Raw genomic sequence first — 26336 nt, 5'->3', positions numbered from 1 at the left:
CTCATTAGCGTAGCTGCATCTGTTTATATATTCTTTCTCCATTCCCACACTCTCTCCCATTATGCTGACAAAATAAAGAGGCTATTGTGCATATGTCTCTTCCAGATCAAGACAACATTCCCAAGCAACTGAAGGGTGATGTGTTCCATCAGTCAGAGGACAGTGTGAATAGGGGCTATGACACCACTGTGCTGCCATTGCTGGCTACCTCACAGCAGGATTCAAGTAAGTGCTTTGGAGAGAAAAAAATCCGAATGCCTCTGTTAAAATACCAGTGCTTGAAATAAGTCCTTATTTTCAGTATGAATGTGTTGCTTGCACTAAGATGGTTAATAATCATGTTGTTTATGTTCACTGTGAATATAATATGCATATGCATTTAAATACTCTTGTTAACAAAATATGTAGTGTTTCATTAATGTAGTCTTCAGTATACCCCTATAAAATTGACTGTTTTCTGTTTTTATTGATGATATTAATGCAGTGTTATTTTGTCAGTTGTGTCATTAAAAACAGTTTACAATTTATCAAACAAAGGAGGCAGCCTCAGTCAACATGAAGGCTCACTAGTAAAGGTGTTTGCATAATAGATTCAGGATCTGGCATTCAGTCATGATCTACATTTACTAATTTTATGTGGCGGGTAGCATGTCCTCCCTATATCTCCATGTTTTCTCAAGGTATGCCAGGTTTTTCCAGTCTTTCAAAACCTTCTGTTATGGCTGAAGTCATAGACAAAAAGGAAAAGAAGAATTAGTTCACTTACTCATTGAATAAACAAAAAAAATGGTAAAAGCAGAGCTTATGAGACCAGGTCTACTGGCATACATGAATAAACTCCTGACTATGGCTCAGGCAACCCAAATTTGATTAACCGCTCAAGTACTTGACTGAGTTAGCAGGGGAAGATGAACGTGTTCATCCTGGGGGAAAGGTGGAGCAGAGCTGCCTGCATACTGCCACCTACCTTCAAAGAAGAAGTGACAGTGCAGATGCATGGTTTAGGAGTAGGCATTCAGCTCTCCAAGCCTTCATAACAAGTCCATGGAAGCATGTACCTGCATAGAGAAGGCATCTTCTGTCTCAGTGGGGATAGGAATTACCCATCCTTCTGCCCACTACTGGGGTTTATGCCATTATAAACAGTGTTGTAGCCAGGACAGAGGCAAAGGGCAAAGGAAACTCTCATGACTGCCTAATTTATGGCCTTTCTAGATGCCTGTCATCCCACTGGTTCTGGAGAATCCCTGTCATTAGGGAATGAATACCTCATAAGTGTGAGGCATAATGGGTAGCAGGCAGGGGTAAAAAAGAAACAAAAGCAAGGCTTATGAAGTCATGCCTTAGGTTTACAGGTGAGTACTAGGCTGGCTGGCCTTGATACCCCTTTTATGCCTAGCCAATTTCCCTTTCTGAGCTCAAATTAACCTATCCCATTTGGTTATAGATTGGCCTTAATCATCCCATGATCGATAATTATATATTACCCCGATGAGAATAACTGGGATCATACCATGGATAATTTGAGGGGACAAGTGCATGTGATAAAGCATTTTGGAACTGCCTCTTTTTGTTATTAGTACAGGGGGCAGTCCTGGGGAAAATATTCTGTCTCTCATCCATAGATCAAGTTGCATTTGAATATGGCCAGGGATAAACTTTTTTTTATGTGGATGGTGGAGTCTGTTCCAGGGCAGTGGTATCCTCTGCAAGATACCCCTGTCCCTCCAAACCATTCTGTCGATGTTGCAGAAGTTGTTTATATTCCTAGACAGAGTATTTCTGATGCCATTTGACATGATGATGTCATGTGCAGTAAATCCATCTGTAATGTGTCTGAGAATTTCTGATTTAGATGCTAAATCAGTTTACTTAGTCATCTGGATTTCAGAAATATATGATTATCATGTGGCTGTCATAAACTTTGACTTGGTTTATGTATATGACATGGAAGTGTGCTGCTTTTCCATGTGTGCAGATGACATTAGAGCACCATATAAACAATCATGCACAGAAACCTTGCATATTGTATGCCGTTAGGTTTATCTCTTCAGTAATGGCTGTGCAGGTAAAGCCATTTGTGTTGAGGAATGAAGACCATGCTGTAACCTAGACTAACTAGCTTCAATTTGCTGAGTGGGGGCTGGGGGGACCATCTTGTTTAGTTTGGAAAAGAGTGATGAGGATGGAGCCAGCCCACCCCCCCCCATCTCCCATTAAGCTGACCATAAACTGCCACCTGCTGTTCTCATCATTTACCAGGTCTACTGAACCACCCTTTACCTACTCCAAATTCATGCTGACTCCTGTCCAGGACTGGTGAAGGATAGTGGTGCAGTATCATACTGCTTCTGAGAAGTGTGCCATAAACCCCCACCTCCCTGCAGCAGCATTGTGAGCTTTTTAATAGCTCATTCTCTTTCCCTTCAAAAGGTGCATGTGTGCTTCCACACATGAGCAGTCTCCCAACCACATGGTATAATACTTGTGGCATGGAGTTTGCCAGGCCCTTAATGCTGTTGCTATTGCAGCAAGCCTAGGCATCCTCCCCCGCAAGGATGGTAGAGCCAAGATCAGTCTCTCACTCCCATTCTTCCCAGTGTTGTCCCTCTAGTGCCTGGGCCACTAGTTGTACACTGGTATCTGGGCACAGTAAAGGCTTTATCCTTCTATGTGATGGGGCTGAGTCAAGGTTGTTCATCTGTCTTAGGAGGGAAGGAAAGGTTGGATGTGCTGGAGTGGGTGGCCATGGCCTGTTGGCTGGTGGAGACTAGGAGATTAGGAGATTAGCATTTTGGTGTGACTTACAGGGTAGTGTTGCTATTTATGAGTTTATAGAGATGACTGTATTCTACACCTTGTAGTGCAGAATAAGTTAAGAGGAGAACTAGCATGTCTTTGGAGTATGACCTCTGCTCCTGCACAGTCACTCATCAGCTCCCCAGCTAGCCACAGTCTGACATCTGTTCCGAAGGTACTGTACTTCCTGGTCTTCAGGACATGTGCAGTAAGGCATGTTTGCCTGGACAGGTAGGGTTGCTTCCAACAAAGAAGAATCAGGACATGTACCAGGTATGACCGGATAGAACTGTGGGTTGGTGGTAGGGGCTGAAATTACAGGTGGCTAATTGTGACCTACAAGACAACTAACTGATAATATGATCAAAGGGAGAACTAATGCAAAGTGTGTGTAGGTGTTTGACCTGAGAGGAAAAATAAATAAACACTGGCTATGCAGATTGCTTCACATTTCTTTCCTTCCCTAGTGAATTTGGGTCCTTAATAGTATAATTAGTGAAGATAAGCCACAAGAAATGTATTATGGGAATAGCAAGTGGCATTATTCAGATCCAGTGTTTGGGCTTCAGTCCTGACCTCTGGTCACTGTGTCTGTGGAGTTTTTGTATGTTTTAGTTTTTCTGTGGGCACTGTCATTCTGACATCCCAAAGATATGCTGGTTGACTGGCTGCATTAAAATATCCCATTTATATGTATATATTCGTATTCTCCCTTGGCTTTTTTGTCCAGATTCTGGCTGAAAATTATCCAGTAAGGTCTGGTTTACCTATGTGGTCAGTCAAAATAAACACAGAAATAAATAAATATAGAACATACCATTTTTGCATTTGTTGTTTGCATTCAGAAATGGACACTGTGATCAGACATATGCATGGTCATGCTCCTCTCATGTATCCATATGAACATTTATGCAAAAAAACAAAAAGTCCTGCTCAGTCTTCAGGGTTAGATTGCATTTTTCCTCTGGTATTTCACTCTGATTACCTTCTCTTATCAGTACTTGAATGCCTCAATCTCTCTACTTTACCCTCCCTCTTTCTGGCATTGGAAGCATCTCTTTTTATGAAATATGCTATTATCTGTTTACTGCCTATGCTATTATCTGTTTACTGCCTATGCCTTTAAGATATTTGTGTCATTGAGGTATTCAGAGGTATTTTTCATATCTGTGCTGTTTTTTTTCTTTCTGTTGTGTTCTGTAGGTATGAAGTAAAATGTCACACATAGAAAAAAGTGGAGGTTTAACATAGATATATGTTAAACCTCCATTTATTGTGTGTGACATTTTACATAATACCTTCACCATTTCTGTTCCATCTCAAGGAACAGTTTACCTTTGGTCTAGCAGAAGTATTGACTTCTGCGTAGGAAGGAGCATTCCAGACAAGTAATCACCACATTGAGTACTTGTTTTCAGGTTATCCAAATACATTTTATACTTTCTAATATTAGAAGATCTCTTCATATTGTGTTTTTTCAGCATTTTTGCAGCTCGTTTGCACAATTTTTGTATACTTTGCTAAGAATCTCGTTTGCTAGACTGCATACTCTTTCTCCAGTTTACTTTAGGTCTGACCATCTCCTTTCCTTTGGGAAACATATCCTCTGCAGAAGAGAATGTTCTCACATTAGAAGAGAATATGTGGAGGATAGTAGGAGAAACCCTGACTATTACAGAGGCAATTAGCCATTATCAAAGAAATAATAAATAGCGTAAAGTAAATAATGAACATAGAAAATTATGACTGGGTCTCTGATGATAATGTATTATTATCTGTTAGAGACATGGATGCCAACAAATTCGCTTTGAGAGTGAAGCTCTTAAGGTGAATGTTGGCATCCATGTTGAGAGCACATAATAAAGGGTTATGATCAGAGATCCTGTCATAATTTTTTGTATTGCACGGGGCTTTATCTTCTTCATGTACTACTAGATACAGAAAAACAAGAGTTTTACCAGTTTTGAAAGCCAATAAAGCACTTAATGATTGTTGCTAAACAGACAGCAGCATATATCGGCTTATTTGCAGAGGTCAGAGGATCAAAATTAGGGATGATTTTAAATATTCCTCTAACTCACTGAAAAAGTTAATAGAACATGTTTTACATCAGTATGCCATTTTATGAACAATAAAATGTACAAAACTCAAAATTTGGCAGTTTTGACTAACTGTAATCTTCAGTGATTTACCAGCAAATAAAAAAAAAATCAATATTACTACAGACAGATCAAAAATATGGGACAACCAGAGATAGTTTTGAGACAAGACAGCAGGTAGAAACAAAAGTGTTTTACATTCTGCATCAGTTTGTTGCTGGCCAGAACTGTAAATTGCTTGCCACTAGTGTGAGATCCAATTATTACAGCTCTTAGAGGGGAATGTATAACAACTGATCTGAAGTTGTTTTCATTTGATCTTCAACCTATGGGACTTGGATCTGAGATCGGCTCTGACATGGCAATATACACCAGCACCGGAGCCGAAATCTGAGCTCCTCCCCTACCCATACTGCCCCACTCTCCTTCCTTACCTCAGATTTTGTTTGCCACTTGTTCGAATAGCATGGGACCATTTTCTTCTGAGATCCTCCAGGTTTTTTTTCCAGAGAACTTCAGTTAAAGTAGGTGCTTTTTTCCTTGACTCTTGCTATCCTGTTTCTACTCTTCCTGTCTAGTCTGCATTGGTGCTCTTTCGGGGTCTTTAAAAACAAACAAAGAAAACCTGTCTCTGTCTTCCTCTTCGGTTTTCCTCTTTCTCTCTTTTCTGAGTGTCTGTGTGTTTGTGTTTACTCAATGGCTGACCTTCCTAAGCCAGCTGGGTTTAAAAAGTGTATGGAGTGTGGGCATAAGATCCCTCCATCTGATGCCCACACTCTGTGCTTGGGGGTGGCCCACCTGGATTCCTCCTGTTTGATATGCGTGGGTTTTAATCAACGAGCGCTTATCGACAGGAGGAATAAGTTGATTTTGAAGGGTCTTTTGCCATCCACCTCTGAGCCTTCTTCAGGTCCCTCCTCCGCTTCTGGGGCTCAAACCTTTGCCAAGAAGCCTGGGTAAGGGGACCGGGCCAGACATAAAGAGCGGGAGTAGCATAGGAAGTGGTCTCCTGACTGCACTTCCTCTGCTGAGCCACCTGCTAAGTCTCTGTCTGTGGTGGGTTTGGGTTATCATTGGCTCCGTTCTCCCTGTTTCTCCCCAGAGCCAGAGAGTTCCCATGCCAAGTCTCCTCTCTCTGCCTTTCATCGGTACCATTCCAGGCCGAGGTCGGTGGCATCCTCTATCCAGTGCACTTTGAGCCTATCTGAAGCCGAGATGGACATGATAATGATGAAGTTCCTCTGGGCTCAGATAGAGCTTGGTGCTTTGCTTGCTTTGTCCCCCTCAGGAGCTGTGAGCATGCAGCCTGGATTTTTCCCGATCTCTCCTTTTCTGATAAAACATTTAGCTTCAGACTTATTGGGCCCAAGGTTTCCTGATGTTGAGGTGTCAATGTTGAGGGTCAGTTGTACTTTGCCAATGGTTAGCTTTAGTGGCTCGGGTCTGATGTCATGAGACCTTACCGGCTCTTTGAGCTGTAGCTTCAGCATATGCTCTGAAGGGTTGGCATTGTCTGAGAGGCTTTTAGAGCTGTCCCATCCCTTTGGGCTTCGGTGCTGGGAAGCTCGACTCTGACTTCCCCTTTGATGATGGGGGTGACGATCCAGGAGGATCTGACACTGGTGGCTTCGGCTCAGGCAGCACTGTCTTCTGGGGTCTGCTCATCTTTGGCCATCGAGGTGGTGGCGACAATCCTCTCGACTCCCTCAAGGACCTTAACACTTCCTTCCTCAAAGCCCGCCCTTACTCCTTCTGTTCATGGGCTGGAGTCATCCATCCTGCTTCCTCAGAGTCAGCCTGTTGTCAAACCTCCCCAGAATGTTCCTTTGCAGCAACCCCTTGAAGCTTCTGAGTCCTGTCCAGAGTATCCCACCCCACGGAGGTGCCTCAGAAACATGCGTGTAAGAGGAGACACTTAGATTCCCCCCTGGAATCTCTCATGGAAGATATGGACTTGGATGAGGGAGAGTGGTCCCCTAAATTACCTTCTGAAGATGTCTCATTCAGAGATATCATGGAGAACCTGCATCAGAGAGGTGGATGGTCATCACATAAACCCAATCCTGACGAGTCCATATTGCTGGAGGCATTTGGCACAGGGCCCTCTACATCTTGGGTGTCACCCCTGTGGATCCATTGGTAGATCTCATACCCTGCAGGACATAGAAGGAACTGGACACAGTTGAGCCCATTCCCAAGCACCTGGACAAGGTGCTCAGTGTCCCCTGGCCAGGCCTCATTGGTCCAAGAGTTGCATGGTTGATGCCATGGTGGTTGCAGTAGCCACCAGGTAGGAGCTGTTTAAGGAGAGCTCCTCGGTCCATCTTCCAGACAGGGAGTCTAGGGCGATGGACTGCTTTGAGAAGTAAGTTTATGCTTCAGCCACCTTTGCTCTGCATACTCTGAACTATTTGGCGCATATCACCAGACTGCAGAGCGGTCTGGTTAAAGAACTCTGCATCTGCCCCAGGGTCCATGTCGGAGGAGAAGAAATTTTTCTCCTCTCAACTGGCCACCTTGGTAGCCATTTTGAACATGTCCATGAGGCTACTTTCTCATGCTACAGAGGATACCTCGAGGACAGCCAGGGTGGGCATTGCCATTAAACGACATGCCTGCCTCTGACTTTATGCTTTTTCAGAAACCCTTCAGGGCATCTTTCCCGAATGCCTCTTCCACCTTACTTGGACCTACTCTTTGTTATACCCTTTCCCAGACTGAGAAAGATGGGAAGACCTTATCTGCCATCAGGATTTGCTTCTCTACCCCACAACGGACCTACTCTAGTAACCAATGTAGGGGTAAGAAGTTGTGGTTTCAAAAGTCTCCGGGCTCTTCCCAGGATGTTCAGGATGAACCTTGCCCCAGGGGCAGAGGGGGAAATGACAGAAGCAGTCCACGTAGCAGAGGGGGTTCAAGGAACCAACAGTCATGAGATTCGTTCTTGGACAGGCCCTTTCAGAAATCCTAAGGAATTGCCCAACTGCTCTACTCTGGAGGTAGCCAGGGGTCACTTCTCTCACTGACCCCAACAGCCTTGGGAGTCCATCGCAAGTGATTGTTGGGTGCTTCAGGTTATATTCATATGTTATTCCATTCCATTTCTTCATCCCCCCACTCCAAAGAAAAACCTCCTGAATGTTCCATCAGGTCAGTGGGAGGCGACAGCCATAGAGATCACCAGGCTCCTCGAAAAACGAGTCATCCAGTCTGTCCCCCCGACCAGTCCAGATCAGGCATTTATTCCAGATTCTTTTTGGTGCCAAAGAAAACTGGGGACTTCAGACCCATTCTCGACCTCACTTCCCATCTTGCAGTCCATTGTGCCCTTTCTGCAGAACAGAGACTGGATGTGCTCCATAGGCCCTCAGGACACATACAATCACATAAAAATGAACAGGCACTCCAGAAGGTTTCTTCGCTTCTGGCCAGGAGACAGTCACTTCCAATTCTGAGTACTCCCCTTTGGACTCACCCCCCCCCCCGGGTGTTTACCAAAGTGATGGCGGTAGTGGTGGCTCACTTGAGACTGCAGGGATGCCATGTGTTTCCTTACCTGGATGATTGGCTCCTCTGTGCTCCCACCAGGCATCGGCTTCCTCAGGCCAGGAATTACCTCCTCCTCCTAGCTTCCTCTCTGGGCATATCAATCAGTCTGGCCAAATCGAACTTGGAACTGGTTCAGGTGATAGATTTTATAGGTGCCCAGTTGGACACAGTACAGAGCAGGGTGTTTCTGCCACCAGACTGGTTTGTTTCACTCCAGCAACATGTGAGGTCTATACTACAATCTGCTTGCCCCCCCAGCAGGTATGGTTCTTCAGGCGGTGGGGTCTATGGCAGCCACGATAAATCTACTGCCAGCTGCGCGCCTACACATGAGGATCCTGCAGTTGACCTTGGTGGTGCAGTGGTCCCTCCTCGATCTTCCTCTTTCATACCCGGTTCAGATTTCTTGGGTTTGTCAGGAGTCTCTTTGGTTGTGGGTCCATTCCCTGGACTTCTTTCTGGGTTGGCCATTTGTTCTTCCTTCCCCTCCATCATAGTGACCACGGACTCCTCCCAACTCAAGTGGGGGGTGGGGAGGCACTGCATTGGCTGGATGGTTCAAGGCACATGGTCCCCTTTGAAGACAAATCTGCATATTAGTGTCATGGAGATGAGAGCAGTGCCTCTGGCATTGCAAGCCCTTCAAGCTTTTCTTCCCACCGGGACAATTGCCATCCAGGCAGAGAACATGTCCATTGTCAGGTACATCAGCAAACGGGGGGATCAGATCTTATCCCCTATGCTGCAAGACCTTGAGATTGTGGGAGTGGACGATCTCTTCCATCCATTTTCTGGTGGCAATGCACATTCCGGTGAAGTACAACATTCTAGAGGACAGGCTCAGCAGAACCATTCTGATGCCTTATGAGTGGTTTGAATCCTTCAGTGGCGGACATGATCTTTCGGGAATGAGATCATCCTTTGCTTTGATCTTTATGCCTCTCCTTCCAATGCCAAGTGCAGCGAGTTTTCCCCCCCTGATCCCTCCTCTGTGCGAGTCACCCAGGGATGCTCTGCTCCATTCTTGGCCCTTCGGTCTATTTTATGCTTACCCCTGTCTTACTCGGATTCCCAAGTTTCTTCAGAAAGCTCAGCGGTTGAAGAGCAAGGTTATCCTCATTGCCTGTTTCTGACTTTGCCAAGTTTGGTTCCCCACTCTTTGGTCTCATCTGGGTGTGTCCACCCTAGACTCTGGATCTGGTTCTGGATCTCCTCTCACACCTTTCAGGAATTCCATACCTGGACTTAGTCAGCCTGAAGCTCACCACGTGTCTGCTCCATTTCCTTTGATGGTGAGAACTCCCAGGCTCTTTTCACCAGTTAAGAAGATTTTGGTTGTGGTTCATAAGGCCTCTACTAGAAAAATTTACTCCAGTAAATGGAAACGCTTTTCCATCTGGGTGTATTAGCATAAGTTCGATCCTTTTACAGCTCCTGTTCCTGCCATTCTGAATTTTCTACCCCATACCTTCCACAATAGAGCTAGTTTTTCTACGATTAAAGTTCAATTGGCAGCCATCTCAAATTTCCATGTGGGTGAGAATTCTGCCTTCCTGGCTTCTTCTAAACTCTGCAAGACTTTTTTGAAGGGTACCTTCCTCCTTAGACCACCAATCAAGGACCCCAGCCTCCTTGGGATCTTACTTTGGTTTTACAGGCTCCAGTTTCTCCTACTTTCAAACCAGCTGCTACTGTTGATTTGCAGTTTCTTTCTTGGAAGACAGCCTTCTTGGTGGCTATCACTTCTGCCAAGCGGTTATCTGAATTGCAGGCATTGTCAATTAAGCCTCCTTATCTTGTCTTCCATAAGGACAGAGTGACTCTTTGTACCAACCCCTCTTTCATGCTGAAGGTGGCGTCTGAAGCTAACATTAACCAGGTGATTAATTTGCCAGACTTCTTTTCAAATTATCAGAAGAAAGGGGAATACAAATTGCATTTGCTTGATGTCCACAGGCAGTTGCACTTTTATTAGGATAGAACCAAAAATTTATGAGAGTCTGATCAACTTTTTGTATCCTTTTCAAACCCCCACTTGGGGAAGTATATTTCTAAGGTCATCCTTGCTCATTAGGCTTATTGTGCTAAAGACATGTCTTTACCTAGCCCTGCATGGGCACATTCCGCCAGGTCACTGTCTACTTTGTGGCATTTTGGTCCAGGGTTCCCATTGATGGCATTTGCTCCACTGCCACTTGGTCGTCCTCACATACTTTTATTTCCCATTAGAAGTTGGACATTTTTTCCAGGTGCAGGGCTTCCATCAGGTCTGCATGATCCGGAATATCCTTCCATGAGGGCCTCCCAAGGTTACTGTTGCTAGGGACTCTGTCCCATAGGTTGAAGATCAAATGAAAGCAACTTCAGATAAAGAAGTTATGTACTTACCATAATGTTCCGAGTTGTTGCTTTTCATTTGTTTTCAACCATCCCTCCCTCCTTCCCCCTGCCTTTGGACTTGTGTTGTGGACCGGACAGATGCAGGTGCAGGTTTATCTTCTTCCTCTTGGTCTTGAGTTTGAGTCTAGTGTGTGTGCAGCCCTCCAGTAGTTAGGGGTTAACGTATTCTGCTGTGAGTTGGGTGATGCTGTCCTGCAGCAAACTCCTTATGAAGGGAGGAGGGAGAGCTGGGCATTAGGAGTAGGGGAGGAGCTTGGATTTTGGCTCCGATGCTGGTATATATGGCCGAGCCGGATCTGATCTTGGATCTGAGTCCAAAAGGTTGAAGACAAATGAAAAGCGACATCTCAGATGGAACATTATGGTAAGTGCATAACTTCTTTTTTTTTTTGTCACAGCCTGTAACTTGCCTGACATCCAGCATCCTGACCCTAGAAAAGTAGACAGATTGTATAAAGTTTCTCGAGCTTATAAGTTGTTGTACACTCATCCCTGTTGCTTTAATGAACCCAGGTACTGATAAACATCTGGTTAATACCAATCCTTCTCCTTCTGACAAAGACGGGAAAGCTTTTGAAAAACTTGGGCGTGGGGTGTATTCTTATGCAACAATTACGTTTAGGATTCTCACCTGTCAGGTTCATATGTTAAAGTATATGCTTACTTGCTTTGAGAACATTAGGTATAATATAGTATTTGTTTCCTTTTCTGAGGAAAAATATATGTGTGTAACAGATTGCTTCTGCATCTCAAGTGGATACTCACGTTTTGAAATGTTCTTATGATTTTGCTGCTTCCATTTCCTGAGCTGCTGCCACTGGAACTCTTTTGAGGTTTGCTTAGTTGCAGTCTCAAAACCTTCCAGAAGATGTCAAAGCTGAAATTTTTAATTCTCCCGTGGATAGAGAGTTTTTGGGCCATCAGCTGCAGAGGTCCTCAAAAAGTATGATGACAGAAGTAAGCTGATTCAAGGAATCAGTCTTTTTCAAGTTTGCCAGGGATTTATTGCTACTCCTACAACCCTCTTTAAAAAGCAAAATAAACACATTTAGCAAGATGCTGGCAAGAAATCATTTAAAAAGCAATGTCAGTAGGTTCCAAAAAGAAACATGGAATCACCCCCAAAACAAAGGACAATCTAATAAGTCTGTGACTATTTACAAGACACCCTCTCCAAGCATGCACGAACACACACACACACACACACACACACACACACACACACACACACACACACACACACACACACATATGCATTTATCAATGCAAACTTGCCAAACCCTAAATATGTAGGTCTATGGTCAGCTATTGAAAAAAGAAAATCATCAAACAGCTAATTATTGTATGTGAAACATCTCTTATTAAATTACCAAACATGGTTTACATTGAAAATAAATTCCTTAAATGGCCAGAGTTGTCCAGCAACCAGGAAGTACAGCAATGCATAAGGTAAGTGAAGGAAACCTTTCAAATTTGCCCTATTCCCCACTGTAGTGTGATCTTGGAGTTGGTATATATAGTTAGGCGGGGAAGAGGGGATGAAGCCCCCTACCTTGGTTGGTTGCATTTGCGATATTGGCCAATGATGGCAATTTGATGAATTTATTTTTAAAGATATCTTTGGTAATTTAATGTTTAGATGTTTTACGTGTGATAATTAGCTATTCGGGAATTTTTTTTTTCCGATAGCCGAACATAGGCCACAATACTTCCAGAATGGCTGAATCTACATTTCTCTCTCTTTAGTGACAGGAATTCTCCCTCATCTGCCAGATCAAACTATTTTTTTCCTCTTTTTATCCAGCATCTGGGGAATGGTTTTATTTAAGAATGCTACTGTTGCCAAAAGATTCTTGGAGATCAGTTCTGGATCTTTCCTTTCTGAACTGGTTTGTAATACTACCCAAGTTCAACATATTATAACTTCACAACTTCTTGCCCTTTTTAAAACATGCATGTCATCATATTCCTATAAATCCAGATTTCAGACTTTTTTTTTATGTTTTCTCTGCCTGGATCACATTGTCAGTTTTCTGCATTACCCTTCTGTCTATCCACTGCTCCAAGGATATTCAGAGTGCCTGGCTTCTGTGATAGCCTACTGCAGATTGCAAGGTATTTATATTTTTTCTTATTTAGATGATTTTCTTATCTTTGCAGAGTCTTTTTCAAAGTGTCAGGAATCTACCCTCAGGGTAAGGGATCTCCTGTGCAGACTGGGGTACTAGAAGAACTTACAAAAGTGTTGTTTAACTCCTTCCTACATAATTGTTTTCCTGGGTTGTCTCCTACATACCTCAGTTCAAAGAGTTTTTCTTCCATCTGTATCTAGATCTATTCTTGATTTTTTTCACTCATACTGGTGTATAAGCCAGGAAATTTCTCAGGATTCTGGGTCTTAATGACTTCTGTGATTGTGATGATCCCTCTTCCAAGAGTCCACATATAAAAAATCCAGTGGTACTTGAAATCTGTATGGTCCCAATATCAACATCCGCTGATATTCCATATTCTGGTATTGGTGTTTGTGAAAGGAGAATTTTTTTTTGTGGGGGGGCACAAATTTATCAGAATATAGGTCTCCTGTTCTCCCTTCCAACTCCAGCACAGTCTGTAACAACAAATGCCTCAGACTTTGCTTGCATAGCAGTGTCTGTAGATGTAACAGTGCAGGGTCTTAGGAACAGACTTGACAGACCAAAACACATAAACATAAAAAAGATGTTGGCACTCATATATGCTGTTTACTTTCCCAATTATCTGTAGTCTCTGGGACCTCTACAAATATTTACAGACAACTCCATAGTGATGTGGTACATAACCAAAGGGGGAGAGGTAAACCAGGTTCCTATTACGTTGCTGAAACTATAAAACTTAGAACACTACAAGATTGAACTTGTATGTTCAAAGTTTTATAATTTCGAACAACGAAAAAAAAAAATAAAAAAACAAGAAACATAAAGTAACAATTGTAAGAAGGGGGCAAGCCACCCTACGCCCCCATCCCCCCCCGCTCTTTAAATATTCCAACTCCGAGATCGCACTACAGTGCGGTAAATGGAAATCTTTCCTTGCAGTCTTAGAGTTGGTATATTTAAAGAGCTGGGGGTGTGGGGGGTGCAGGGGGGCTTGCAAGAGTTTATTTCTTTCCTTTTCGTTTTTTTTATTTTTTTTACTGAATCGAAGTTCTGCAACTTTGAACATAAGGTTTCGACCTTATGGTGTTCGGAGTTTCAAAACTTCGATAATGTAATAGGAACCAGGTAAACCAGATCTTTCCCTCTAAGCAGATTAGCCAATGTAGTCTGGGATATACCAAAAACCAAAGAAGAGATGCAAGAGTGAACAAACGATACCAATAACCTCACAAAGTTCACTCCGGAGACCAAATAAGGGTATGAGACCCTAAATACCCAATAAAGGTGCAAGCAACAGTCCAATGAGATAATAATCCGTAACCATAAATGATGAAAAAAGTAGATTTTAATAACGCTTGTAATAACAGAAGTGCGTTTTCGAATACCTTCTTCAGAACAGACACAATATCAAATACATTCATCTTAAAAAACACACATCTTTTATACATTAGTAAATTAATTAACTCATTAAATCGATTGCATAATAAGTGAAGATGAATTGGTTAAAATAACCTTATTTTGAATTTGTGCACATACTGATTCTATAATGTAGTTGGTCAGAAATTGGTTGTAACTACTGGAACATAGATTTTGTATTTAAAAATATTTCTGTTAAAATTTATTTTAATATTTAAATATTATTACATCAAGACAAGTTAAAAAATATATTTGCTTTAAAATGCAGTGTTTGAAAAAAAATTTTTTTATTATTTATTGATGGTGTGATACCACTATCTGGTGGACAAAAAACAAATTACAACTTAGCAGCTCTTAATTTTAGAACAGGAATAATTGAAAGCATTTCATTTAAACCTGGTTCCCTGGTAGCATCCAGTGTTATTTGCCAAAATAATTCTCTGTATTCGAGTTTTGTTTCCCACATGCCACCCCTGACTTCTTTTGGTACAACTTCCAGTACAAAAAATAGGAATACAGAATCTTTACAAACTTGGGAGTGACAAAACAGTGCATTGTTCACTTTGTTTCTCTTGATTTCATAATAATGTTTGTATATTCTGGATTTCAGCTTTCTTTCTGTTTTTCCCACATAGAAGGAAGAACAGGAGTGGCATGTGGCAATATATACTACCCCTGTTGTGTTGCAATTGGCAAATTTAGAAGAAGAAATAATTCTGTTTCTACTGGGGATGGAAATGTTAATACCATTTTAAATAAACTGGCACTGAGAACATGATCCACATTTGTGTGTTCCCGTTCTGTGTGATTCACTATCACACCCTATACCTCCCCCAAATTCAAAAATATTTTTGAGATTCATATCTCTTCGATATATAAATTTCAATGGCTGATTTTTTATATATTCTAGTTCTGTAAAATCTCTAAACCTATCCCATTCCTTAGTAATGGTGTTTTTGAGTATAGCTGCATCACCTGTGTAATCCATAATAAAAGCTTTTGAAAAAATTGTAGTATCACTAGAATCATTTGGATGAATCATAGTGTCAGGACTATCCTGTCCTAAGATAGGGGCAAATCTACCTTTTCTACCTTCTAATACCACCTTGTAAATTTCGTCTATTAAATAGGTAGGGTATCCCCTTTCTTTGAACATGTTTTTAACGAATTGACTATCCAAGTAAAAATCAAGTTCATCAGAGGTCATCCTACTAGTCCTAATTAATTGTCCCTTAAGAATATTTCTTTTTTGACTAAAAGGGTGCCCGCTTGAAAAATGTAGATAGGAATTAGAGAATGTATGGGGAGTTTCAGGCAGGTATATTCCTGACCTTGACAAGTGATCATTACCTTCAACACCAAGTTAAGAATGATGCCACAATACAGAGATAGATGATCAGCTTTGAATAATTGGCTAAACACTGTGTTATTCAAAGGATCCAGTCTGCCTGGGATGACATAAAGGACAATACACGCTTGTTTTCGCAAGGGACGAAGCTGCACCCGTCACCCTGATTCCTGATATTGGCAGCGTTGGCCTACACTCCCATAGTGCCTTTTTTAGGCAATACCAAATTAAACCCAGCCCACCCTTGTAGTAGAATGAAACACACAAAAAAAAGGAAAAAACTATGTACGTTGCTCAATGCCAGAAGTCTAACTTCAAAATGCACGACTCGAGGCCCTTCCTCAGTATGGAGAACACAAATGGCTGTGCTGTGAGTGAAACCTGGTTCAAGGCTCCTGAGAGCACCCCAGCGCTATCAGGTTTTGCACTACATCATGCCCGCCCCAAAATCCGACAATAACAAGAGTGAGTAGTGGGTATCCATTCATCATGAGGACACCCACACTCAAGACTGGTGGCAACGCATGATGACCGTGGAGACCATCCAGGTGCACTAACTGTAGGGCAAGACTGGTTTCATGCAAAATTGTAGCATGTTACAGGCCACCTCACAAACCTCAGAACCCTGTACATGGCCTTCCTGAAAACATACTTCAGAGGGGATAAATACTACCAAACACCATCATACTAGGTGACTTCACCATCTGTAATATAGACTGGGTCATACCAAGCCTAAACACTCCTAGCCCAAAAGTTCCTGAAGTATAAACTCAAATACATGGAACAACTAGTCACCATCCCCACAAGAGGAGATATAATATACTTGATCTCATCATCACGAATATGGGAGCACAATGTTCAACACCGAAGTGGTTCTCACCGGTGATCAGATCATTAACCATCTCGCTGAGGTCCTCATCCCACCCCCCACCTGAAATAAAAAAGACCACAGTAAAGAACTTCTCAAAAGCCGACTTCCACACTTCTAAAGATCAGTGTGTCTCTTTTGGTACCCTCAACCATGGAAATGGTACTCAAGTCATTGAATCACTTACAAATGCCTTCTACTGAAGACCTGCAGGACTGTACATGATAAGGCAATCCAAGCAAAACAAAAGACTCTTTGTACCAGCAAGTCATCTAGCAGTCTGGTGGACCCCAGCCAAACAAACTTACAACAAAAGGAGGAAGCTACTACAAGATAGAGCAAACCCAAAGGCAGACACTCTGATCACTATAAGTAAAAAAAAACTAAGAGCTCATAAAATCATCCAAAGCAAATTTCAGAGAGAAAATAGCTAAAGACCTAAAAAGACAATCAATATAAGGTCTTCTTTAGCTATAAGAAACCCAGGAGGAAACTCCCAGATATGCCCAGAACTAGTTCAAATGATGTGAAAGATTATTGATCCTACAGACATTTCAACAGATTGGCTGACAGGTTCAGTGCAACCTCCTCCCCCCTGCAAAAGGAGAGAGATATCTATACCAACCATTGCAGCCCCTCAAATCTCCAGCGCCTATGAGAACTGCTCTCCAAAGTAAAACACAGCATCCATATGGGACCTGATGGTGTCCCCGGCTGTACCCAGAACTCACTGAGGAATAAAACCCAGCCAGGAGACAGCTGCTTAACCAAAGCTCCCACTCTGGACACACGCATCAGGGAGTGGCGACTGCAACTGTGGTCCTGGCTTCAAAGTACAGCCCACCGGCCCTGAAATTACACACGCCCATTAGCTTGATGTGTTTTATCTGCAGCTATGAGAGTAGATCATAATGGACTCATAAATAAAGACATAGGAATTTGCAAGGACTTCCTTGATCCAACCCAGTTTGGCTTTGCGCATAGTCAAAGGCAGATCACGCCTTTTAAACTTGGTTGACTTCTTTCAAACAGTCACCAAAGCCATTGACAGGAAAGCGCAGTCCATACAGCCTACCCTCGATCTGGCTAAGGCTTCTTATACACACCTACCGGTATCATTGAAAACTCATCATTTAAAATGTTAACCCATACATCACAAGATGGGCTGTGGCTGAGTGACAGAACCCACAGGGGTCAGAGTTGCTGGCGCCATGTCAGACTCAAAGCCTGTCACAGTGGTGTCCCACAGGGCTCAGTCCTGGCTCCACTTTTGTTTGCATCATAGGCTCTTCCTCAAGTACAAGCAAACATAGGAGGGTTATGGTTGACAAAGTTTGCAGATGACTGCAACCGGGCGCCTATAGAAAAAACACATCTGACATACATCCTCAGAAGCGGGTCTCACAGAAAACGGATAACTGGTGCCAGAGCCACGGCCTCCAAAGTTAAATGCCAAAATGCATAACACCCTTCTGGAAAAACAAGGTTACCCCTAGCTACCAAATAGGTGGCAATCCACTGATACAGAAGAAGTTAATAGGACCTGGGGACCCAGGTTGATAGTAGTCTGTCATTCGACACCCATGTAGCTAAAGCAGTCAGGAAGCACCCCACATTGCCCACCCTTATCATGAAGGGATTCTCATCTAGACTGCGGGAGGTCAGTAACTTCCCTTTACTTGTATCACTCATCAGACCATGATTGAGAAGCAATGCCCCATTCACGATTTGACCTCGACATTTCAGGCAGCTGAGAGGCTACAAAAGTCTTCGCTCAAAAGGATAAGGCTCCCAAACATCCTATGCTGCCCGAACAGTGTCCCAGTTTATTCCGTCGCCATCGCTTGTTCAGAGGTGGACTCGTCAACATACAAGGCTATTAAAACCCAGATTTATTGAATATGCTTCACTCAAAAATCTAGATCCATCAGAGCCACAAGGAAGCGGGAGATCAAACTCGATACATACACAGGACGCGGTTGGAGGGATAGATCTATCGACCAAAGACTCCTGTTGTGAACAAAACTCCGCATAGTAGAGGCAGAGCACTCGCTGGCCTTTGTTCAAGAGAAACTTGACAATGATGAGATCTAGGATATACCCCAGGGATTACCCCAGTGTTCACTGCTCGACAGAGGCACAGCAAAATAATGGTAAGTAGTTCCCATAAATAAAGGGGTATGTCATAAACCGATATTAGGCTTGCAAATGCCCTGGCAGATAAATGAAGAAACCTATGAACTTATGAACTGAAGTGAATCCAAGATCCACTTGTATGTTCAAAGTTTTATAATTTCTTTAACATCGAAAAAAAAAAAATAAAAAAAAAAGCAGAAACATAGCACACCAGAAGGGTGTTACTCTATATTCTATATCTTCGCTTTTAAATATTCTGACCTAGACGATTTCAAGAAAAGTGTAAATGGAAATCTTTCTTGCAACTCAGAGTTGGTATATTTAAAGAGCTGGGGTGTGGTAGGGGGCTTGCAAGAGTTATATTTCTTCTTTTCAAGCTTTTTATTTTTAGTTGAATCGTTCTGCAACCTAAATATAAGGTTTCACCTTATGGTGTCTGGAGTCAAACTTCGGCAATGTACAGGTTCAGGTAAACCAGATCTTTCCTACAGATTAGCCAATGTAGTCTGGGATAGCTTTTCGCACAATCTCACCCCTACATGCAGTATCTTCCTGCACATTAGAGGTAAACTATGTGCGGACAAGCTGAGCAGGACCAGGACGAGGGGGCAGCCTTCCAGAAACTGATCCAGTAGTCAATTTCAAACAAATCTTTTTGACTCAGTCATGTTTATCATGGCAAATTCTGCATCGTGACCCTAAGTGTAGCCTGAAAAATATGTCTTTCTTTTCCTTGATAGAATGTTCCTATATTTCCATAAGAACAAGATCTATACTTGTATCTGTGATAGATTTATGCAGAATGTCCAAATTTTTGCCTCAAAGTTTCATTCATTTTTCACAAAATTGTGGTTTTCTGGGCAAATTAGTGGTAAAATTAGAAAATAATGATGGGACATTTGAGTTCCAGACTTCATACCATTTCAGAAAAATTGATGCTAATAAACTTGTTATTCTATTAATCTCTGTTTTCCATAAGAGCAGTATTTAAACCTTTCCCCATTTTTTTGGTATTGGTTCCTGTAACACGCTGCTCAGAAACCGTACCTAATGGATGCATAGTAAATTTCTTCTCCAGAAAGGTTTTTAAATGTACGGCTGTAGTAGAAAGTAAAAAGTCACCTTGTATACGAGGTACACGCTGTTCGCGCTGTCCTCATTGTTCTTTTGGTAAAAAGGAATGTCCGTTAACAGGAACATCACTGTTGTTGGCTCCTGACCGTAAAAGAAGGGGAAACTTCTCGAAATCATCAGTAGTTGTTGGCAGTACTGGCTGCCCTACTGCCTCTGTGTTACAACGTTCCGTTGAAACAGGAAGTGCTCTGCCCCTTGGCAAACGGTTGGGAGGAACTTCCTTGGAATGACATGACTGACAGATAGATTTGAATGTTGTGTAGCTAATGCTACAATCGAAGTACAAGGTGGTGGGAAATTGTATTTATTAATGAATGTGAATTTGCTAACTGTTGGGTTTTTTACAAACGCTTTTTGGACGACATAGTTATTTTTTGGACTGACACAGTGGAAAGATTTTTAGAATTTTTAGATTATATAAGAAGTACAACAAGTTTTTTAGATTTTACATACAACATCAATTTTGATGAATGTATTTATTTGGATGTTTCATTAAGTAAAAGTAATGATCATTTTGTCTCGAAGATACATAGGAAACCTACATTCTCTAATTCCTATCTACATTTTTCAAGCGGGCACCCTTTTAGTCAAAAAAGAAATATTCTTAAGGGACAATTAATTAGGACTAGTAGGATGACCTCTGATGAACTTGATTTTTACTTGGATAGTCAATTCGTTAAAAACATGTTCAAAGAAAGGGGATACCTATTTAATAGACAAAATTTACAAGGTGGTATTAGAAGGTAGAAAAGGTAGATTTGCCCCTATCTTAGGACAGGATAGTCCTGACACTATGATTCATCCAAATGATTCTAGTGATACTACAATTTTTTCAAAAGCTTTTATTATGGATTACACAGGTGATGCAGCTATACTCAAAAACACCATTACTAAGGAATGGGATAGGTTTAGAGATTTTACAGAACTAGAATATATAAAAAATCAGCCATTGAAATTTATATATCGAAGAGATATGAATCTCAAAAATATTTTTGAATTTGGGGGAGGTATAGGGTGTGATAGTGAATCACACAGAACGGGAACACACAAATGTGGATCATGTTCTCAGTGCCAGTTTATTCAAAATGGTATTAACATTTCCATCCCCAGTAGAAACAGAACTATTTCTTCTTCTAAATTTGCCAATTGCAACACAACAGGGGTAGTATATATTGCCACATGCCACTCCTGTTCTTCCTTCTATGTGGGAAAAACAGAAAGAAAGCTGAAATCCAGAATATACGTACATTATTATGAAATCAAGAGAAACAAAGTGAACAATGCACTGTTTTGTCACTCCCAAGTTTGTAAAGATTCTGTATTCCTATTTTTTGTACTGGAAGTTGTACCAAAAGAAGTCAGGGGTGGCATGTGGGAAACAAAACTCGAATACAGAGAATTATTTTGGCAAATAACACTGGATGCTACCAGGGAACCAGGTTTAAATGAAATGCTTTCAATTATTCCTGTTCTAAAATTAAGAGCTGCTAAGTTGTAATTTGTTTTTTGTCCACCAGATAGTGGTATCACACCATCAATAAATAATAAAAAAATTTTTTTCAAACACTGCATTTTAAAGCAAATATATATTTTAACTTGTCTTGATGTAATAATATTTAAATATTAAAATAAATTTTAACAGAAATATTTTTAAATACAAAATCTATGTTCCAGTAGTTACAACCAATTTCTGACCAACTACATTATAGAATCAGTATGTGCACAAATTCAAAATAAGGTTATTTTAACCAATTCATTTTAACCAATTCATCTTCACTTATTATGCAATTGATTTAATGAGTTAATTAATTTACTAATGTATAAAAGATGTGTGTTTTTTAAGATGAATGTATTTGATATTGTGTCTGTTCTGAAGAAGGTATTCGAAAACGCACTTCTGTTATTACAAGCGTTATTAAAATCTACTTTTTTCATCATTTATGGTTACGGATTATTATCTCATTGGACTGTTGCTTGCACCTTTATTGTGTATTTAGGGTCTCATACCCTTATTTGGTCTCCGGAGTGAACTTTGTGAGGTTATTCATCTGGGATATAGCTTTTCAGCATAATCTCACTCTACATGCATCTTTCCTGCTATCAGAGTAAAACTATGTGGCAGACAAGCTGAGCAGGACCAGGACGAGGGGGGGCGGTCTTCCAGGAATTGATCGAGCAGTGGGGAACACCTCAAACAAATCTTTTTGACTCCAGTCACAGCAATCGTTTGGCAAAATTCTGCATCAGAACCCCATGCAAGAAGGCCTAAAAAACAGATGCCCTTTCTTTTCCTTGGACAGGAATGTTCCTATATTTCCATAAGAACAAGATTCCATAGCTCTTAACTGTACAGATTTATGCAGAATGTCCAAATTTTTGCCTCAAAGTTTTGGTCCATTTTTCATAAAATTGTGGTTTTCTGGCAAATTAGTGGCAAATTAGAAAATAATGACAGACATTTGAGTTTCAGACTTCATACCATTCAGAAAATTCATGCTAATGCGAAACTTGTTATTCTATTAACTTTCTAAGTTTGTAAGAGCAGTATTTAAAACCTTTCCCATTTTTTGGCATTTGTCCCACTTTTATTCCTGGCTTTGTCCAGATTTCTTACTTTAAGAGATTGAGCGGTATGCAACTTACTTGATTAAGGTGAGAGGCAAAAAAGAAAAGAAATGGAAAAGCGGTTGAACTACAACTTTGAAAACTGAAATAAACAAGATAGACAAACAAATTAAGCATAGTGTGAGATAAGATCAAGAAAAATTTGAAGAAAATGTATATAAAGTTATTGAGCATAATAGGAAACCATTTTATAGATACATTAGGTGTGGAAGGAGTAAAGACATACAAACTGATAAACTTATTCTAAAATTAATTCTCAAAAACAACAGATTATAGCTATATTTAAAAAATCTTTTGCAAAGCATTTTGACTTTGTAAAGGGGGTTATAAGTTGTCCTACTGACATTCAGGTAACCTCAAATACTGAAATCAAGTTAGATTATATTGAAAAAGAACTAGGCAAACTGGATCCAAACACAGCACAGAAAGGAAACAATTAGTAACGATGACTGCAGATCACTTCAGCAAGAACTTATTGTACCATTATATCTGTTATTTACTAAGTCATATAAATATGGGGAGATTCCTCAGTATTGGAGACATGCATTTATTAAACCTGTCTTTAAGGGAAACGGGAGTAGGACAAACCCACAGTCATACAGACCCTTAAGCCTGCATTCGTGTTGTGGAAAATAATGGAGAAAGTAATATTGGATAAGTTATTGTCAGAATTTCAAAGGTTGGGACTTGAAACCATATACTAGCATGCTTAAGTTGAAAATAGATCTATTACTACCAGTAACATGATGTTCTATAACAGTATAATAACTATGAATGAAAAATTGTGCTGTGATGTAATTTATATAGATTTAACGGTAGCATTTGGCAGGGTCATACACAAAGTACTGGTCAATAAATTAGAACAACTAGGTATTGATGTACTCTTGATAAGATGGTTAGCTGCATGGCTTGCATATAGGACTTGGCAAGTATCATACTGCAACTGGACAGGTGAAATCCTTGGTTGCAGTCAGGGTGTCCCACAGGGCTTTATCCTATGCCCATACTTGTTTAGATTGAATCTTTTAGGTCTGTCCTTTACAACTAAGGTGTTCTATAGTTTTAGGTCTGTCCTTTACAACTAAGGTGTTCTATAGTCTGTATGCAAATTACTTGAAATTGGGTAAACTGATTACATGTGTTAAAGATAGGGCATGTCTGCAAAATAACTTGACTAAATTGACCATTTTGGCAAAGTGGAATAATATGCTGGTAAATACATAAAAACTAAGCATATCAGATTTGGGAGACATAAACTGAAATGTGAATATTTAACACAGCACTCGGTCATTGAAACCGTAGATTCATTTAAGGACATGGGTATACGGGTAGATCCAGATTTGAGTTTTTCTAATTACATCAACTAATTGGTTAATGATATTTATACAACTGTAGGTTGTATAAAAAAATTATAAAGTTTAAGAAATAAGAAATTATGAAGTCATTGTTTGGTAGGTACATTAGATCCAAACCTGAACACGAGACAACAATTTAGAAACCTTATACGACAACAAGCATGAGTAAACTGGAAAGAGTACAATGGAAGTGTACCAAAGGCATCCATGGATGTGAAAATTTGTTATTATGAAAGAATAAAATATGAAAGAATAAAATATCTGAATTTATACACTGTCTGTTATAGAGATCTAAGAGGAGATCTTATTCTGGTATATTGGGCATTTAGAGACAACTATCAATGGGAATGTTTGGGGTTATCAAAAAGTAATAGAAAATTATCTGACAACCTATGTAGAAGATTCTGTAGGAATGAGAAGTATACTAACTGGTTCTCTGAGGGAGCAGCTGATGCATGGAGTAGACTACCAACTTATATTAGCGCAAGCACTAGTTTAGATATTTTTAAGAAAAGCCTGGACACTTATTTATTTATCGGGAAGGTCCACTGGGTCAAAAGGTACCCATTTTCAGTGGAGGCCCAGGAAGAAAATCTCCAGAATGAAATACAACACATAAATTTGAATAACAAATCAAAGTGGCTACAACAGAAGTTTTAAACAGCATGCAGTGTTTTGAACAGAATACATAACCAAGTAAGAAGGCAAAGTGGCTGTACATAAATCTGTCAGCTCACAGTACATCTTTACTAAGGTACAGAATTAGATTGTTATCCACAGATGAAGGAGGTTTTTTGAAGGTAATATAGGATGAAGGTAGGAAAGTTGGGAGTAGTAGTAGGAGAGAGATAGGTAATAGGTTGTGAGGAACTAGCACATGAGCATAGCCACTGGGAGGAAAGATGTTGTCTCAAAGATTTTTTTGAAGAATGAAGTATTAGTACTGGATCTAAGTGAAGGTGGGAGTGAGTTCCAAAGTTTAGCAGTGAAAAAGGAGTGGAGCAATTGACCAGCGGAGACGTTAGGTATTTCTACTAGCAAGAGCATTTGATGTTTGGAGCAGAGAGGTCTATTAGGGTGGTAAAATGTAACTAGAGAAGAAAGGGCAGGGCAGCTGGGTGGATTGAATATTAGTTTGTGGGCAGTTTTTTGTTGAATGTATGTAAGTTGATGAAGTTCTAACCAGTTTAGTAGCCAGAGAATGGTACAGTGGTGAGATAGGCATTCTCCATTAGTGACAGACTTAGCAATTTTGTTATAGCATGAGACTAGTTTGGATTTAAGCCTGGCCTGTATGTTTGTAAAGAGAGGAGCGCCATAAAGAAGAGATGGTAGCAGGAAGGGAGGAGGCAAGGGATAATTTTGAGGAGTAGTTGGGGAATATTTTGTGACGTTAAAGCATTCCTAGTTTCTGGTGTGCTTTTTTAATGTTGTTGAGAATATGCATGACAAAAGTTAGGTGTTCAAAAAGGTGACATGTAGAAGTTTAGTGTGTGTGATAACCTCAATGGTAGTATTACCTTGGGAGTGTATAGAGAAAGTCTTTGCTTATGGTAAAGGTCCTCTTAGGGGTGAATAACATAAGCTTAGTTTTCTTAAGGTTTAAGACACGATGGTTGTTAACTATCCATATTTCTATGAAGCTAAGGGCAGACTGGGTAAGTTTCAGGAGTTTGGGTGGAAATTTAGCAGTGCAGATGATAGTGGAATTGTTTGCATATTGGATAACTGTGCCTTTAGTGAGAGAAGAGTGGAAGACATTGATGAAGATGCTGAAAAGTATAGGACCTAAGATAGATCCTTGGGGAACACCAGTAGTGGTATTGAGGAAAGGAGAAAATGAGTGTTGTCATTTGGTAGCTTGTTGCCTATCGGTGAGGTAGCTGGAGAACCATTGAAGGGTAGAGGTAGAAATTCGTAAGTGGGATAGTTTTCTAAGAAGGCGATGGTGGGAATTAGTATCAAAGGCTTTGTAAAGGTCAAGAAATAGAGAGGAGACTAGTTTCACGGCATCACAAACCTGATTGGCAGAGTATATCAAAGGGTATAAGAGCTGTGGTGGTACTATGTCCGGGTCTAAAACTATGTTGGGTTGCTGACAGTAGGTTATTGTCAAGTAGATAGGTAAGGAGTTGGCTGTAAATGCATTTCTCGTGGATCTTAGAGATAGGAGAAAGAATGCCAATGGGTCGAAAGTTGGAAATATCAGTATTGTTTCTGCCTTTGTGCAGTGGGAGGATGCATGCTTTTTTCCAAATGGTGGGGACATATGACTCTTGAATGGACCTATTAAGAAATAAACTGACTGGGTAGGCAGTGGAATTTGCAGCTTTTTGAAGGAATTCTGGGGGTAGGTTATCAGGGGCCATTATTGCATGATTTCAATCCTAGAAGTAGTTTCTTTACTGTGACCATAGGGATAGGTGCTAATGAGAATTTATGTGAATGGGGAGTGGAGGTATTAGTAGT

The 26336-nt window shown here is 40.8% G+C and overlaps 1 protein-coding gene across 1 annotated transcript in view; it reads left to right on the top strand.

The window, feature by feature from the left end:
* The window catches only part of OFD1 (OFD1 centriole and centriolar satellite protein), a 1865993-nt gene that overhangs the window by 1371246 nt on the left and 468411 nt on the right, over nt 1-26336 (top strand). The window contains exon 21 of the mRNA XM_044072530.1: nt 106-225. Within this exon, the coding sequence (XP_043928465.1) occupies nt 106-225 (120 nt within the window). The remainder of the gene's footprint in view (nt 1-105; nt 226-26336) is intronic.

Source organism: Protopterus annectens, chromosome 5.part0 (assembly GCF_019279795.1).
Source record: "Protopterus annectens isolate FY-2018-M chromosome 5.part0, PAN1.0, whole genome shotgun sequence".
NCBI lineage: Eukaryota > Metazoa > Chordata > Ceratodontiformes > Protopteridae > Protopterus > Protopterus annectens.
Note: the sequence above shows the minus strand (reverse complement) of the source record. Positions and strands in the feature narration are given on the sequence as shown.